The 17,374-nt window shown below is 42.6% G+C and overlaps 1 protein-coding gene across 1 annotated transcript in view; it reads left to right on the top strand.

Annotated features, from left to right (window-relative positions):
• The window catches only part of USP40 (ubiquitin specific peptidase 40), a 76,843-nt gene that overhangs the window by 22,343 nt on the left and 37,126 nt on the right, over positions 1 to 17,374 (top strand). The window contains exons 11-16 of the mRNA XM_065412902.1: positions 1,663 to 1,987; positions 2,523 to 2,604; positions 7,332 to 7,503; positions 8,337 to 8,421; positions 10,830 to 10,900; positions 12,061 to 12,380. Coding sequence (XP_065268974.1) covers positions 1,663 to 1,987; positions 2,523 to 2,604; positions 7,332 to 7,503; positions 8,337 to 8,421; positions 10,830 to 10,900; positions 12,061 to 12,380 — 1,055 coding nt within the window. The remainder of the gene's footprint in view (positions 1 to 1,662; positions 1,988 to 2,522; positions 2,605 to 7,331; positions 7,504 to 8,336; positions 8,422 to 10,829; positions 10,901 to 12,060; positions 12,381 to 17,374) is intronic.

Here is a 17,374-nt window from a genome sequence, read left to right as displayed (position 1 = left end):
TAGCTGCTTTGCTGAGATTCAAAGTAAACTGAGAAATAACCTATGAGCAAAAAAGCATACTGAACATGCACAATGTTTTCTGTCATGATTGAATGTCTGTTATCAACAACTATAATGTGTATGCACATATGTGTGGGTTTTCATGATGTCAGTACATTCAGTGAACAGATCTGTCTGACATGTTCTGATTAATGCATGTGTGTGCTTATTTGAATGAGACTATATGAACATACACTGAAATCAACTCATTTGATACTTCAAGAATGTGCTTTTGTTAGTGATCAGAAATTACACTTATCTGAGGTTTGGATTTACTATATAAAGTGCTTAGATTGTAAGCTGTCTGGGACAGGGGTGTCTTTATGTGTGTTTGTACTTCACTTGGCACAATCAAGATTGGGACCGCTGGATGCTCCTGAAATATAAAGGCCCTGGTCTGTGGCAAAAACCACTAGTCCTATGGACGAATGACCAATTTAAAGTCCATAAGCTCTGATTGGTATGGTACAGTGGTATAAAGTATTAATTTTCATCCATGGAAAATCCTTGTTCTGGTTTATCATCTTTCTTCTCCCGCCGCTGCCCTACTCCCCACCCAACATTCCACTTCAATTTGTCTGTTTGCTGGGCTTGATAACAGTGTTGTTTGTCAACTCAGTGCCATGTTACTTATCTATCCTGTTTGTCTCCAGAGGTAGGCCACTGGAACAGACGATTCTCTCTTAAATTAATGAACGATATTAGTTCAACAAAAATCTTGCAACACGGGTTTTATTCTGGAGACTTGCTGAGAAGCATATACAAGAAGAAAACAAAATGACATACAATAAATAAAAACTAAATAGGAAAACTCTGGGAGTTTAGGAAACAACCCTGTCCTTTGGTCACTTATGTGCAGTTCTACTTTATCAAAGGTGTTTACTATATCTGTTTGCCAAGTAGCTGTTCTTAGTTTTCTGTATTCACTTTGGGATCCTGTTTGGGCTGTCAGTCCCTAACCTATCTTTATTATTTCACACTTTAATTTACTGAAGGTTTTTTTTCCTGTAGTTCTCATTGTAGACCTTTTTGGGGGGTGTCAGGTAGGTGGGGTTATGGCAAAAGTTGAGAGAGACCAAGGTTCAAGTTCTGTGAAAGCTACAGTGTGCTAATGGACCAAGCTGTATTCTGTTTAGGTGAGGGACACTCTCTACATTCTTCTTCAGAAGGCAGGAGCAAAGCACTTTTGGAAAACTGGGGCCCTTATATGGTGTCAAGTTGAGTACCAAATGAATTTAGGCCAGTAACTTTAAAATTTGTGACTTTAAAATTCGTGATCTCACTCTTGATGCTGTTTTTTTTTCTTTGTGGTAGTGCTTACAATGTGGCTGGCACTTTACAGACAAGAAGGGAAGGTTCCTGCCCTGAGGAGCTTGCAGCCCAAGGATTGACTCATGAGGGAGAGGGGAGCAACAAAGGGTTTTTTTTATACAAATCAAGATGAATCACTATAGGAAGCATGGCAGAAGCAGATTTTTTGGAGATACCTAAAAGTGGTTGTTACTTCAGGGAGGTCAAGCCATGCAAAGAAGGCTTGGAGGTGGCAAATGCAGCTTTGCACATTTAATAGATGTTTCCTTCATTATGACACTACTGTTTTTCTTTGTTTTTCTTCCTTTTTAGTATTTGCAGAATCATTCTCAGATATTTCGACTTAGTCCTGATGATAATAAGGTTAGTCTAAAGGAGATGTACCATCAGCTCCAGTTTGGGTCAGATTGCCAAGGACAAGTTCTGCAAAGCCCTTCTCAGAACAGTGATGTCCAGTGGACTTCAGAAAGTCTATGTACAGTGCTAAAGGACAGCGCCTCTGGTTCCCATTGGTTTGACTTGAATGATTCAAAAGTCCAGCCCATTAAGGAGAAGGATATTGAGAAACAATTTCAAGGTAAAGAGAGTGCCTACATGCTGTTTTATCGAAAATCCCAGTTGAAAAGACCATCTGAAGGTATGAAAAATACTCACCATACTCTTCTTACCGCCACAAAATTATTTTTACTTAAAACAAACAAACAAACAAAACCCAACAACCCAGCAGTGGAGTTCTTATATATATTTTCTGTTCAGAAGGAATAGAAAAATCCTCCCACTACATAATGGAGGAAAGGGTTAGTAGGAGATTTAATGGGGTGGTGTGAATGGTAGTAATAAATTAGGCAGCTAATGGTCTCCAGATGCCAAGATTTTCCAGCCTCTTCCACAAACTGGCAAATTAATGAAAATACAAGCAACAATTTTTATACTGTAACAGTTATGCCTAATATTTCATTAAGTAACACTTAATAGGAATATAAACAGAAATAAAATTTGCATGTTGTATCTACCTGTAACTTAAGACTGTATTATAAAAGAAGCCACCACCTTCTTCATTAAAGACTTTAAAAGATTACCATATTGGGAGGTCTGGCCTTAAGCCACTTCCAAGCCTGTCAGTATGGCTTTACACAACTAAATCCAAACTAACCAGCTTGCTTTGGTCACAGCACAAGCAAATCCAAGATATCGGGTTCCTGGCCATCTCTTGAATGAAATGGATGCTGCGAACATTGAACTGCGGAAGAGAAGGTATGTAATATAATCATCATCATAATACTTTTTCATTTGTAGATCTCAAAGTGCTTTACAAAGGAAGGAAAGTATCATTATCCTAATTTTGCAGATGAGAAACACTGAGTCATGTAGATGAAATGACTAACCCAAGGTCACATAGCAGGTCATTGGTGAATCCAGGAATTAGAATCCAGGATTCCTGACTCTAGTCTGCTGCCTTCTCCTCTACCTCCCTGTTACATTCCTTTACTGGCCTACTTTCTCAGTCAAACTAATATAATTGTAGAACAAGTTCACTTTAAAAAAAATAAATGAAAAATTGTGCTAGACTTAAGTAAATTAATGTAGCTCCTGGGATAGAATGGAAGGAATTTTGTTAGAGCTACACCTCTACTCCGATATAACGCGACCCGATATAACACGAATTCAGATATAACGCAGTAAAGCAGCGCTCCAGGGGGGCGGGACTGCGCGCTCTGGCGGATCAAAGCAAGTTCGATATAACACGGTTTCACCTATAACGCGGTAAGATTTTTTGGTTCCCAAGGACAGCGTTCTATCAGGGTAGAGGTGTATCTTTATAGAGATATGGGGGGAGAAAGGAACCACCCTACAATAAAATAGCAGGTGTGTAGCAGAACAGAAACTTTCACTTAAACTGTGCTATTGGAATTCACTCTCTGCAGTCTTTAAACCCAAAGTTCTCCAAATGAAGCCTTAAGTGATGTATAGGCTTTGTGTGGCCCCTTTGCACAGGGTGAATTTTATTTTTTATAAAAACCTTGTTTTGCCTTGCAGATTAAAAGTGGATGCAAGTAGCAGATATCAGGGCTGATGTACCTTTTTGGTCTTAGCTGTAGATCTTGGGGCTCTGAGCAGCTTCTGTTTCCATTGTGCAGTTGTGTTAGAGTATTGATTTGCAAGTTGGGTAGAAAAACTAAGATTAGGGTTATCTTCCATAAAACAAATTAAATATATTACAAATGGATCTTTGAAGGGCCCGGAAGAAATCAGCACTATTTAACAAATATTTTAGCATGTTTTTGGAGGGTTTCTTTATTCTGCACTGCACAATGCATACATTTGTTTGTTTGAGGGCCTTTGACACTTTGAGATTCAACCCAGATCAGTAAGGAGTTTTGTCATCGCCTGCCCTGTAAACTTTGAGTGCCTTAAATGCTATGGTGCTGTGGCTCACTGTTCTGATGCCAGCAGCCAAGCATCCAGGTCATACTCTAGCTTCTACTGGCCATGTACTTTTGCAGGGTGACCTCAACACTCCTCTGTCCCAAATTTCCACAAAGCTATCTGCCCTGTACTGTCCAGCCCTTTTGGTGTATACTTATAGAAGATAAATCTGCTGCTGTCCTAAAGAGGCAGTACCCAGCAGCTTGTTACCTTAACTGGGGTTAACAAATACTCTATTTTAACCAAAACACTGAATTTGTTTATTACATTTGTTTTAATTTTACTATAAAGTCAAAAGTTTAAGTGATACCAAGCATAAGGAATAAAGATGGAAGGGATTACAAGCAAACAAAAGTAAAAACAGGTCTCTTAAGACTAAAACTAAATTTCAGCAAATTAGTCTTTGCTAAGCAGATTTTTCACCTGTATTCAGTTCCCAGAGACTTCAACTCCCTTGGCTCAAGGATCCATCATTCTATGATTTCAAGAGCTCTGGCCCCATTAGTCCCTGCAGTGACAGATAATTATGTGGTTGTCTCCCCTTTCTTTCTATAGACCAGGAAATCACTGAAATGTATTATTTGAAAAATAAGCCCAGGCAAAGCTTATTTCCTCTTGCTGGGGTGTAGACATGTGCTGTCTTTGCAAAGTTCGTTGAACCAGCTTCAAGAGGCAGGAATGCTTCTGGAGGGTGTGTGACTTCCTCCAGGTGCAACCTGAACTTCTGTGTCCCCTTAAATCTCCAATCCAGGGTGCCTTTTACAATGCTTTGCTAGTGAATAGCAGACCTCTCCAGGCTCTGATCACTCACAGCCACCAGCGTGCAAAATCACTCCCAGCTGAGTACGTGAATGCTATGCCCAGCCATCCATGAATAGATACAGGGCTACATCTGCATATCCCTCAGACCCAGCCTTGCCCCCCAGAAATGCACGTCTTGTACTGTTCAGTATCCCACTGGACCGTACAAGCTTATAAATTAGTTTGTCATTCCAGCAAAGGGTAACGAAAATGCCCAACCAGCCTTGTTATCTCAAGCAGAGGCTTCCCAAACACTTCAGTCAAACACCCTGGTTTAGATAAAACATTAAACAAGTTTATTAACTAGAGAAAGATACGTTTTAAGTGATAAGGCATATAAGTTATAGTTGGTTACAAAAGAAATGAAAAGATAAACATGCAAGCTAATTCCTAAACTTTACCAAGCTAAATAAGATTTGAAAGCAAAAAGGTTTCTCTCACCCAAAAAGCCTTCCAGGTAGGACTACTCCCCCCAGTTCAATGATGCTCCTATTGTCTTTCAAGTGATCTTGCTGCTGTGATTAGAGATGGGGGAGGAGAGGTGATGAGGCAGTCACTGTCTCTGCTTTTTATACTCTGACCCTTTGTAGTGGAAAAGTCTTTGTTGGGTCATGGGGTCAGGCAGTTCCATGGTATACATAAGCTGTCAACCATCAGGAGAATTGTAAATTTCTTGTTTACAACGCCCCTGCTGGTGAATCTCCGATTAATCAGGTAATGGCCTTTTAGCACCCAGCTGGCATGCTTTGGCTTTGTGAAGATGGTCTGAGGGTATTGCCCAGAATTACAGCATATTTCAGTAACAAACATAAAGTAAAATCATAATTTCATGTGCAGTGTTGCACACATTTCAACAAGATAATAATATTCAGCAGATTGAGTTTTCAAATGATACCTCACAAGCAGTGTTCCCTCTAATTTTTCCCACGCATGTGCTCAATGAATTTTGTTATGCGCACCAATATGGAGGTGATGTGTTATTGGTGCGCATAACAAAATTCATGTGGTGGGGGTGGAGCCGAGGGATTCAGAGTGTGGGAGTGGGGCTCAGGGTTGGGGCAGAGGATTGTGGGGGGGCGGTGAGGGCTCCGGGGTGGGGCCAGGGATGAGGGGCTCAGGGCTAGGGCAGAGCGTTGGGGTGCTAAGGGGGTTGAGGGCTCCGGCTTGGGGTGGGGCCGGGGATGAGGGGTTTGGGATGCAGGCTGCCCAGGGGCTATGGTGGGGGGAGAGGATTCCCCCCAGCTTTCTCCTCCCTCCCCTGCAGCACCACCTGGGCTGGGGGGAAGAGGTGCCTCTCCCCTTGCCGCGGCAGGTCTGTGCTGGGGCTGGGGGAGGGGCGCCTCTCCCCCAGCCTTGGCAAGTCCAGGGCAGTTCCGTGCTGGAGCCGGCGGGGAAAGGCGCCTCTTCCTGCCGCAGCCCTGAGCCCCGGTGCAGCCTAGAGGAAACTTAGCTCACAAGGCATACTTTGCACACAGTATACCATAATCCTATAACAGGATGAGCATGGGGTACAGGGTGTCATATGGGGTATAGGGTGTCACAGGATGTAGTCTCTATCCCCTTTTGAAATTAAGTGCTCATCTTTCTCCACTTGCTCTCCTGAGGGCTTTGTTTACCTTGCATGTAAATGTGCTTTTCTTTGTTTTTGGGTGATGCCTTGCTTAATTTACATCAGATCCTCATTCCTTTCTCTGGAACAGGCATGGCTTAGACCCTGCTTGCCAAATACTTTAAAAGAACATATTTGCAGCACTTATCTATGAGGTACTTTGTGGGTTTATTGTGTATACATCATGCAAAAGTGTTAATGATGCCATGTACATTGGCCAGACCGGTCTCTACGCAAAAGAATAAATGGACACAAATCAGACGTCAAGAATTATGACATTCAGAAACCAGTCAGAGAACACTTCAGCCTCCCTGGACACTCAATAACAGATTTAAGTGGCAATTCTTCAACAAAAAAACTTCAAAAATAGATTCCAACGAGAAACTGCAGAACTGGAATTAATTTGCAAACTGGACACCATCAACTTAGGCCTGAATAAAGACTGGGAGTGGATGGGTCATTACAAAAACTAAAAACTAATTTCCCCATGCTAATTTCCCCCTACTGTTACTCACAATTTCTTGTCAACTGTTTGAAATGGGCCACCCTGATTACCACTACAAAAGTGATTTTTCCTCTTGTTGATAATAGCCCACTTTAATTGAATTGTCTCGTTAGAATTGGTAAGGCAACCCCCATCTTTTCATGTACTATGTGTGTATATATATCTTCCTACTGTATTTTCCACTCCATGCATCTGATGAAGTGGGTTCTAGCCCACGAAAGCTTATGCCCAAATACATTTGTTAGTCTCTAAGGTGCCACAAGTACTCCTCGTTTTTTTTTTGTTTTGTTATGTTTTGTTTTTGCTGATACAGACTATCACGGCTACCACTCTGAAAATGATCAGTGAGTTACTAGGTTTCCAAATATATGTTACATTTTGGGTATATATCATGACAGTAGTGTGCTGTCTGACATTGGGGTGGTCTTAGGGTCATTGGGCCTCTGTGCATTCCCACATGTGGCTCTGGTGCTGATATAAAGTTAAGCTGTGAGCTCAGCACCACGGTGTGCCAATCCCGTAAATGTGAATGCACAGAGGCAACTCTAGAACAGTCAGCAGTAAATCACCTTTCATTTTAGCCTATTGGTATTGATATGTATTTTTGATGGTTTTTTTTTTTTTTTTTTTTTTAAACAGGATGGATTGTGACTCTGCAGACAATAATATTGATTTGCACCTCCATTTGGGCTCTCACTATAAACTTTACAATGGGGCCCTACACCCATCGCTTTCTTGGAAGGAAAGTGTGCTGGATCTGACTATTGATAAAAGAAAAACCCTAGGAGATCTGCGACAATCGATATTTCAGGTATTTACTTTTTTAAGAGTGTTAACCCAAACATTTTATCTTTACCTGAGTTAAAGACAATTTTAAAATTGTGGACACGACTGTGCTCTGTATGAGAAGAAGAAATTTTCTGTAGTATTTGACATTTTGCTGTCTGAAGCCACAGAAATGATGAAACAAACTCTTCACCATCGTAATGAAAATATACCTGAAAGTTGACATACAGACTTGTACATTTTGTGTCTGCAATCTGGGTATTGCTGTTTCAGCTACATACTAGGAGGGAGCTTGCTGACCTGGACTGGAAAAAGAGTCAAGAAAATACCCAGCAATTAGAGTTAGCATATACTGAAAAGAAGTCCTAGAATTTTTTTGAAACTATCAAACTGGAAAATCTAACTTTTTTCCCCCCAGTATACCAAAGAAACATCACAATTCCCAGAGAGTGGTCGGGTTCAGTTTGACAAATAGCACAGGAATTAGAAATGGCTTTGTTTTAGAACTCAAGTCACTTTTTATTTCTCATGTAGAGTGCAAACAAAGACAAAATATTTTCAAACTTTGGCACAAATGCTTGATCTACACTTTATTGGCTAGGTAATCATTTATGACAGTTGGCTAAAAATATTTGAGTGAAAAACTAAAAAGTGCTCTAGCATACTGCTTATCTGCTTTACAGAGAGAATGTAAATATAATTCATGAAACCCTGTCCTCATTGAAGTCATTAGCAAAACTCTGTTCAACTTCATTTTGGGGGCCAGGATTTCACCCTTTACAACCAGTTTGAAACTTTGCTGAGGGGTTACAACTTTTGCTTTTTTTCACAATTGGTTGTTTTATTTATACCCATTAGCTGTTGGAATTTTGGGAAGGAGACAAGATTCTCAGTACTGCAAAGTCTCTACCAGCAGGACTTCATCTTTACCAAACACTTGATGGTAAGACCTGCATAAAATAAGGTTTCATTGTTTGTTTGCATGCTCTATACTTTTGTTTAGGCCATTTTGAAGGTGTTCCATTTATTAACTTATTTGAGAAATATATTATTACATTTTATTTACTTCAGTGTTCAGTTTGACCTACACCTCTACCTCGATATAACGCTGTCCTCGGGAGCCAAGAAATCTTACTGTATTATAGGTAAACTGCGTTATATCGAACTTGCTTTGATCCACCGGAGTGCGCAGCCCTGCCCCCCCGGAGCACTGCTTTACCGCGTTATATCCAAATTCGTGTTCTATCGGGTCGCGTTCATAGAATCATAGAATATCAGGGTTGGAAGGGACCTCAGGAGGTCATCTAGTCCAACCCCCCTGCTCAAAGCAGGACCAATCCCCAGATAGATTTTTACCCCAGCGTTATATCGGGGTAGAGGTGTATTTGCAAATCCACTGCAGTCTCTTCAGTCTTGATCTTATGTATGGCAAACTTAACTTAGCTGGAAGCTGTGTGGGACAGAGGCTGTTTTTTATCTGTGTTTGTTCAGTGTCTACGACGGGGGGACCTGGTCCATGACTCAGACTCCTAGGAACTATGATAATACACATAATAAATAATAGAATATTAAAACATAATAAAGTTTTATGATCCTTACAGTGGCTCTTCTGTGAAACCTTTGGTGGGAAGCAGGATGAAAGTGTAGGTCTCTGAGAATTAATCAGATTTGCAGACATGTAAGATTTTACTGTGATATCCGTTTGAATGTTTATGATGTCTTATTAGCATTTATCTAATAGTTAAAAAGTAGAGGATCTGAGAGGCAGGATAGTAGCAAACAAGTGGACTGGACATTTTAAACTGAATGTCTTAGTGGAAGTGAAAACTTGAAGGGGAAAGTGTTTTTTTTTTTTTTTTTTTTTTTTTTTTTTTTTTTTATATAAATATCACAATACACAGCTCCGTTAAGATATAATCAATTTGGCTTTCATTAGTCTTGACACTTACAACTTAATATGGCTTTATCATTCTAGATATTAGGACAGATTTTTTTAAAAATCTGAGTTGTTGAGTGAAATACAATATCTATTGCTTCAGTTTTTAATTGGATATAAATCCATGGTATGCCCACATCCTGAATACTGCGTGCATATGTGGTCACCCCATCTCAAAAAAGATATATTGGAATTGGAAAAGATACAGAGAAGGGCAACAAAAATGATTTGGGGTATGGAACAGCTTCCATATGAGGAGAGATTAATAAGACTGGGACTTTTCAGCTTGGAAAAGAGATGACTAAGAGGATATGATATGAGATATGATAGAGGCCTATAAAATCATGACTGGTGTGGAGAAAGTAAATAAGGAAGTGTTATTTATTCGTAAATAAGGAAGTGTTATTTACTCCTCATAACACAAGAACTAGGGGTCACGAAATGAAATTTATAGGCAGCAGGTTAAAAACAAACAAAAGGAAGTATTTCTTCACACAATGCACAGTCAACCTGTGGAACTCTTTGCCAGAAGATGTTGTGAAGGCCAAGACTATAATAGGATTCAAGAAAACGAAATAAATTCCTGGAGCATAGGTCCATCAGTGGCTATTAGCCAGGATGGGCAGGGATGGTGTCACCAGCCTCTATTTGCCAGAAGCTGGGAATGGGTGACGGGATGGATCGCTTGATGATGACCTGTTCTGTTCATTCCTTCTGGGGCACCTGGCATTTGCCAGTGTCGGAAGACAGGATACTGGGCTAAATGGATGTTTGGTCTGACCCAGTATGGCTGATCTTATGTTCTTATGATAGGCCTTGGTCTGTCTGCCTCAGAAAATTAGTTTTTTCCAAAAATAGTCAAGTAATTTTTATAGCATAAATGTCAGAAAACAGAAGCTAAACAAAAAACTGTTGTAAATTGCAAATTTTAATGTAATCCTTGTAGATTTAAAGTAATTGCCATTTAATCTGTATTATGCTAAGAAGATCAAACTAGTTGCATGCAAAAATTAAGCACATGGATGTCAAATACTGGCTGTAAGGATACAGTACATGACTACTTCAGCATTTAGCATTGTTAATTAAATATAAAAATGTACTTTAAAATCTCATGTGGGAAGTTTTTGACCATACAGATTCGTCAAATAGAGTTTAATGTCATAGTCCTGCAAAAGGATTTGCCTAGGTGGACCCTTATGTCTACCAGTAGTCCTGTTGACTTAGTGGGACTCCTCAGAGGCATATGGGCATGGATCAACTTTACACAACTGGGCCCTGGGCTTCTGTATCTGTTCTTCATAGCAACTTTACATCTAGATAGAACATCCAAATATTAATGAAATCTATTCTGTGTCCAGTTTGCCAGCTGACATGGGTTACCTGTTGTGAAAATCTTGATGATTTGGTCTTTTCAGGAGATGAGATGACATTGGGTGGCATTGGACTTGCCGATGGGGCAGATGTCTTTGTGTGGAATGGCAAGGAGGTAAGACAACAGGAAAATAAATCATATTCTACAATTCCTGAGGATCTGATTTTTAATCTTCAAAAAGGTTTCTGGTCATTTTAAATCCCTTATAATACTTCCCTGAGGAATGCTGGTGATATTTGGCATCAGTGATGCTGCTCCAGCCTCCTTCAGAGATGGCTCTCTCTATGCTGCTTGTGACTATACCCTTCATATATCTCAAGGTACATTATTTTCCTGGTAGGATATAGATGTGTAAACAGACTGTATCACATACAGTGTGTGATAGTCAATCAGATTCCCAGATGATTACTATATAGATTTTTTTTTTTTAAATTCCATACCAATTAAACTAAAGCAGATTCTTAAATTTGCTGTCTGTTAGGTCAGTTTATGATGCAATAACAAAAATTTGCTCAGCTGCACAACATCCAGCAGACAGCTAAATCTGCATCAGTGATTGACACCATATATAAAAGAATAATTCATTGAACACAGCACACTCTCCTTGGATCGTTCTCTTCTTTTGAACATAAAGGTCTCTGTATAGTAAGGATTTATCCAATAACTAATTAAAACTAATTTAATGTTAACAGTCTCAGCTTTTGTTCTCGACATGTACATTTATTTTTGTTCTCTTGCTATACTTCAGAATAGCCCAACTTTACTTTCAAATTACTTTAATTTTTTGGGCTGCCTTGGTCTTATTCGTATATATTTTTGTATTGAATAAAAGTGTGTAGTTCATAAATATCTTGAAGGGGTCAATCAGTGAGGATTGACAATGATTATTCATCTGACTGAAGCTTAGATTCAGTATGTTTGTGGTCAGATCCAGGTAATATTGCTGCAGATGTTCTCTGGATTTCTGTGCTAAAAGATTAAATGGCTCCATTATTGTCCCAATTTTTTTCCTTTACCACCAGTATTTTCAGAATGGATGCAGAGTTACAGCAATCCCTGGGTTCCCATTATATCCCCTTCTTGACACCTCTGATATTCTTTAGCAAGCTGTTCAGGTGGAATTCAGTCAGGGGAGGCTTAATTCTAATGAGGTGGGGGGGAAAAGCAAGACTTCCTTGTCCTGAATGACTGAGCAACTAGAACCATCAGCACTTCGTAGGCCTCTTGCTATTGTTGATTACCCTTCATCTGCAGATATTACACGCTTCCTACAGGTTGGTGGTATGGAGGTGTTACCAGGTCTTGACCATGAACCCGTGCTTCTAAATGTTCTTCGGTTGGCGGGCTATAATGAAGGAGGAAAAGGTCAGCATTTCATCGAATCCCAGCATGTCGTTCCATGCAGTGCAGAACTGAGCACCCTGTGGAAAGCCTTAGCATCGCCAGGAGGGATCATCTTAATGAACCGTTCGGGATCTGACAAAGAGGTGGACAATTGGCAAGTCGTTCCTGAAGAGGATATGAAGAAGACAGTCAGAATTGTTGGCCTGGCAGATGGAAGCTCAATATTAGTTTTAGATAGCCATGACCAAAGGTAAATATCATAATTGTGTTTCTTTCCTATTAAGCACTTGTTTCAAAATGAGGAGACAGTTAACAAAGCAGAATTCCTTTGACTAGAATTACATTGTTACATGTTCTCGTTGCTATTCTTGTTAGTCATTTTGCCACCACCATTAATGCGATGATCTCAGGGTTGTGAAATGGAGCACTTAGAAGTCGGGGAAATTCCAAAAAGTTATGATTGCTACAGCAACATTAACTTTGCCATGCTGAACATCCTATGTGCATTTATGGTGTATGTGAAGAAAAGAGGTTTACATTTTAACAAGGGAAAGAGCAATAAGAAGCTCTTTATGTATGCCGCATGGCTGAGTTAATGCTTCTGGAATTTCATGGTGTTTAAGTACTTAATGCAACTTCAGGAATGGGAGATTAATTTTGCATTTAACTTCATAGGATATCTTTAAGGGGCTTATATGTGGTGGTGGGAGAGGAGAATTGTAACAATTGTCCTGGGCAGCATACAGCTGTGTTGGATTTGCCAGTTGACCTTTTCAATTCTCTGGGTATGTCTACACTATGGGATTAATCCGAATTTATATAATTCGAATTTAGGAAACCGATTTTATAAATTTGAATGTATTCGGCCACACTAGGCACATTAATTCGGTGGTGTGCGTCCAAGCTACCATACTAGCATCGATTTCCAGAGCGTTGCATTGTGGGTAGCTTTCCCATAGCTATCCCATAGTTCCCGCAGTCTCCACCCCCCCTTGGAATTCTGGGTTGAGACCCCAGTGCATGATGGGGCAAAAAACATTGTCGCAGGTGGTTCTGGGTACAGCCTCCCCCTCCCTCCCTGAAAGCAACGGCAGACAACCATTTCGCGCCTTTTTTCCTGAGTGAACTCTGCAGACTCCATACTGCAGCAAGCATGGATCCCGCTCAGCTCCAGAACGCAGTCATTAACATTGTAAACACCTCGCGCGTTCTCGTGGAGTTTATGCTTACCCAGGACCAGAAAAAAGAGGCGAGGAGGAGGAGGCGGCGACTGCAGCGCAGCGACAAGCGTGATGAGGACATGGACATGGACCGTGAATTCTCTCAGACCGCGGGCCCCGGTGCTTTGGAGATTATGATGTTAATGGGCCAGGTTATAGGCTTGGAACGCCGATTCTGGGCCCGGGAAACAAGCACAGACTGGTGGGACCGCATAGTGTTGCAGGTGTGGGACGATTCCCAGTGGCTGAGAAACTTTCGCATGCGTAAGGGCACTTTCATGGAACTTTGTGACTTGCTTTCCCCTGCCCTGAAGCGCCAGAATACCAAGATGAGAGCAGCCCTCACAGTTGAGAAGCGAGTGGCGATAGCCCTGTGGAAGCTTGCAACGCCAGACAGCTACCGGTCAGTCGGTAATCAATTTGGAGTGGGCAAATCTACTGTGGGGGCTGCTGTGATGCAAGTAGCCAAAGCAATCACGGAGGTGCTGCTACGAAAGGTAGTGACTTTGGGAAATGTGCAGGTCATAGTGGATGGCTTTGCTGCAATGGGATTCCCTAACTGTGGTGGGGCGATAGATGGAACCCATATTCCTATCTTGGCACCGGAGCACCAGGGTACCCACTACATAAACCGCAAGGGGTACTTTTCAATGCTGCTGCAAGCACTTGTGGATCACAAGGGACGTTTCACCAACATCCATGTGGGCTGGCCGGGAAGGGTTCATGACGCTCGCGTCTTCAGGAACACCAATCTGTTTAAACGGCTGCAGCAAGGGACTTACTTTCCGGACCAGAAAATAACCGTTGGGGATGTTGAAATGCCAATTGTTATTCTTGGGGACCCAGCCTACCCCTTAATGCCATGGCTCATGAAGCCATACACAGGCAGCCTGGACAGGAGTCAGGAGTTGTTCAACTACAGGCTGAGCAAGTGCAGAATGGTGGTAGAATGTGCATTTGGCCGTTTAAAAGGTCGCTGGCGATCCTTACTGACTCGCTCAGACCTCAGCCAAACCAATATCCCCATTGTTATTACTGCTTGCTGTGTGCTTCACAATCTCTGTGAGAGCAAGGGGGAGACCTTTATGGCAGGGTGGGAGGCTGAGGCAAATCGCCTGGCTGCTGATTACGCGCAGCCAGACACCAGGGCAATTAGAAGAGCACACCAGGAAGCGCTGCGCATTAGGGAAGCTTTGAAAACCAGTTTCATGACTGGCCAGGCTACAGTGTGAAATTTCTGTTTGTTTATCCTTCATGAAAACCCGCCCCCTTTATTGACTCATTCTCTGTAAGGAACCCACCCTCCCCCTTCCCCCAGCTTGCTTTCAAAGGAAATAAAGTCACTATTGTTTAAAAATCATTTATTCTTTATTAATTGATTATAAAAAGAGGGAGAGAACCTGAGTGGGGTTTGGGAGGAGGATCAGCGGGAAGGAAAAGCCCACTAAAAAAAGGTTAAAAAAATGGCAGCCTTTTGCTTGGTCTGTCCACTGGGGTGGAATGGGAGGGTGTACGGAGCCTCCCCCCCGCGTTCTTACACGTCTGGGTGAGGAGGCTATGGAACATGGTGAGGAGGTAGGGGGGTTATACAGGGGATGTAGCGGCACTCTGTTCTCCAGCAGCCGTTCCTGAAGCTCCACCAGACGCATGTCTGTTTGCTCACGCAGCAGCCCCAGCGTTGCATCCTGCCTCCTCTGATCTTCCTGACGCCACCTCTCATCTCGAGCATCTCTCCTCTCCTCACGTTGGTCCCTTCTGTCCTCACGTTGGTCCCTCATATCCTCACGTTGGTCCCTCCTGTCCTCACGTTCACTGGCTTCTTTCCTATACTTGCAAACCGTGTCCTTCCACTCATTCAGATGAGCTCTTTCACTCCTGGTGGATTGCATGATTTCTGCAAACATCTCGTCTCGCGTCTTCTTTTTCCGACGCCTTATCTGGGATAGCCTTCGCGAAGGAGGAGGGAGGCTTGAAACATTTGCAGCTGCTGGAGGGAGTGAAAAAAGGAGAGAATTTTTTTTAAAGATACATTTTTCAGAACAATGCTTATACTCTTTCACGGTGACAAATACTATTCACATTACATAGCACATGTGATTTCTGTGCAAGGTCGCATTTTGCCTCTTAATATTGAGTGCCTGTGGCTTTGCTGCTAGAGATCACAGACGCAGGTCCGGGCAACAGAATTCAGCTTGCATGCTGCCATGGTAAGCCACTGTCTTTAGGCTTCTGCGCCCTGCTTTCCCACATACCAAGCAAAGCCCGTTGTGCTGCAGTTTTCCTGTTAGCTTGTTTTCTGCTGCTGAAGGTTAACACCCCCCCACCATCCAATTGTCTGGGATGAGTGCTTTATCCCTCCCCTCACCGCGTGGCTGGTATCAGGGAAGATCCCTGCAGGAACCAAACTAACACCCCCCCCAACCCGCCATGAATTCTCTGGGATGAGTGCTTTATCCCTCCCCCCACCGCGTGGCTGGTATCAGGGAAGATCCCTGCTAGCAAAACGCGAAAAGCTCTGGGCCAATCCTCCCCCCCGCCCCTTTGCACTTGGCTAAATGCAGGGAAGGATTTCTTTTCAGCCACAGGCAAACAGCCCAGTAGGAACGGCCACCTCTGTCCCCTTAATTAAATTCCCGTATTTCAACCAGGTTACCCTAAGCGATATCACTCTCCTGAGGATTACACAGCAAGATAAAGAACGGATGTTGCTTGAATGCCAGCAAACACCGGGACCATACGCTGCCAGGCTTTGTCATGCAATGATACCAGATTACTTGCTACTAGCATGGCGTGGTCAAGTGTCCTACCATGGAGGACGGAATAAGGCTGCACTGCCCAGAAACCTTGTGGCAAGGCTTTTGGAGTACCTCCAGGAGAGCTTCATGGAGATGTCCCTGGAGGATTTCCGCTCCATCCCCAGACATGTTAACAGACTTTTCCAGTAGCTGTACTGGCTGCGAATGCATCCCAAGTGCTCAGGGCAAATTAATCATTAAAAATGCTTGCTTTTAAACCATGTTTTATATTTTAAAAGGTAAACTCACCTGAGGTCCCTTCCATGGGGTCATGGTCTTGGGTACTGGCTTGGGAGGCTTGGGAGGGTACTTCAGTCAGGGTGAGAAACAGATCCTGGCTGTTGGGGAGAACGGAGAGCTGGGTGCTCTCTGCCAGCTCCTCCTCCTCCTCCTCCTCTTCCCCTTCCGCGGAATCATCAGGTGTACCTGATGAGATTATCCCCATCTCGGAATCCACAGTCAGAGGTGGGGTAGTGGTGGCGGCCCCCCCTAGAAATGCATTTAGCTCGGCGTAGAAGCGGCATGTCCACGGCTCTGACCCGGAGCGACCGTTTGCCGCCTCTGCTTTTTGATAGGCTTGTCTGAGCTCCTTGACTTTCACGCGGCACTGATCTGAGTCCCTATTGTGGCCTCTCTCCATCATGCCCTTGGAAATTTTTTCAAAAGTTTTGGCATTTCGTCTTTTCGAACGAAGTTCTGCTAGCACTGAATCCTCTCCCCATATAGCGATCAAATCCAGTACCTCCTGTACGGTCCATGCTGGTGCTCTTTTTCGATTATCAGCCTGCATGGTTACCTGTGCTGATGAGCTCTCTGTGGTCACCTGTGCTCTCCACGCTGTGCAAACAGGAAATGAAATTCAAATGTTCCCGGGGCTTTTCCTGTCCACCTGGCCAGCGCATCCGAGTTCAGATTGCTGTCCAGAGCGGTCACAATGGTGCACTGTGGGATAGCTCCTGGAGGCCAATAACATCGAATTGCGGCCACACTAACCTTAATTCGGATTGACAATACCGATTTTGACGCTACTCCTCTCGTCGAGGAGGAGTACAGAAATCGAATTAAAGGGCTCTTTAATTTGAATTAAATGGCTTCGTTGTGTGGACGGGTCTTCCACTTAAATGGAAGGCTCTGTGCATGAAAATGCAATTAGTTAAGTGTACCCTTCCAGACATAAGGAAATTTTCAACTGCAAGTGCTCTTGATATAAATTTTGACTTATCGGTTAC

This window comes from Emys orbicularis, chromosome 11 (assembly GCF_028017835.1).
Source record: "Emys orbicularis isolate rEmyOrb1 chromosome 11, rEmyOrb1.hap1, whole genome shotgun sequence".
Taxonomy (NCBI): Eukaryota; Metazoa; Chordata; order Testudines; family Emydidae; genus Emys; species Emys orbicularis.
The sequence above is the reverse complement of the archived record's forward strand: the minus strand, read 5'-3'. Positions and strand labels throughout refer to the sequence as shown.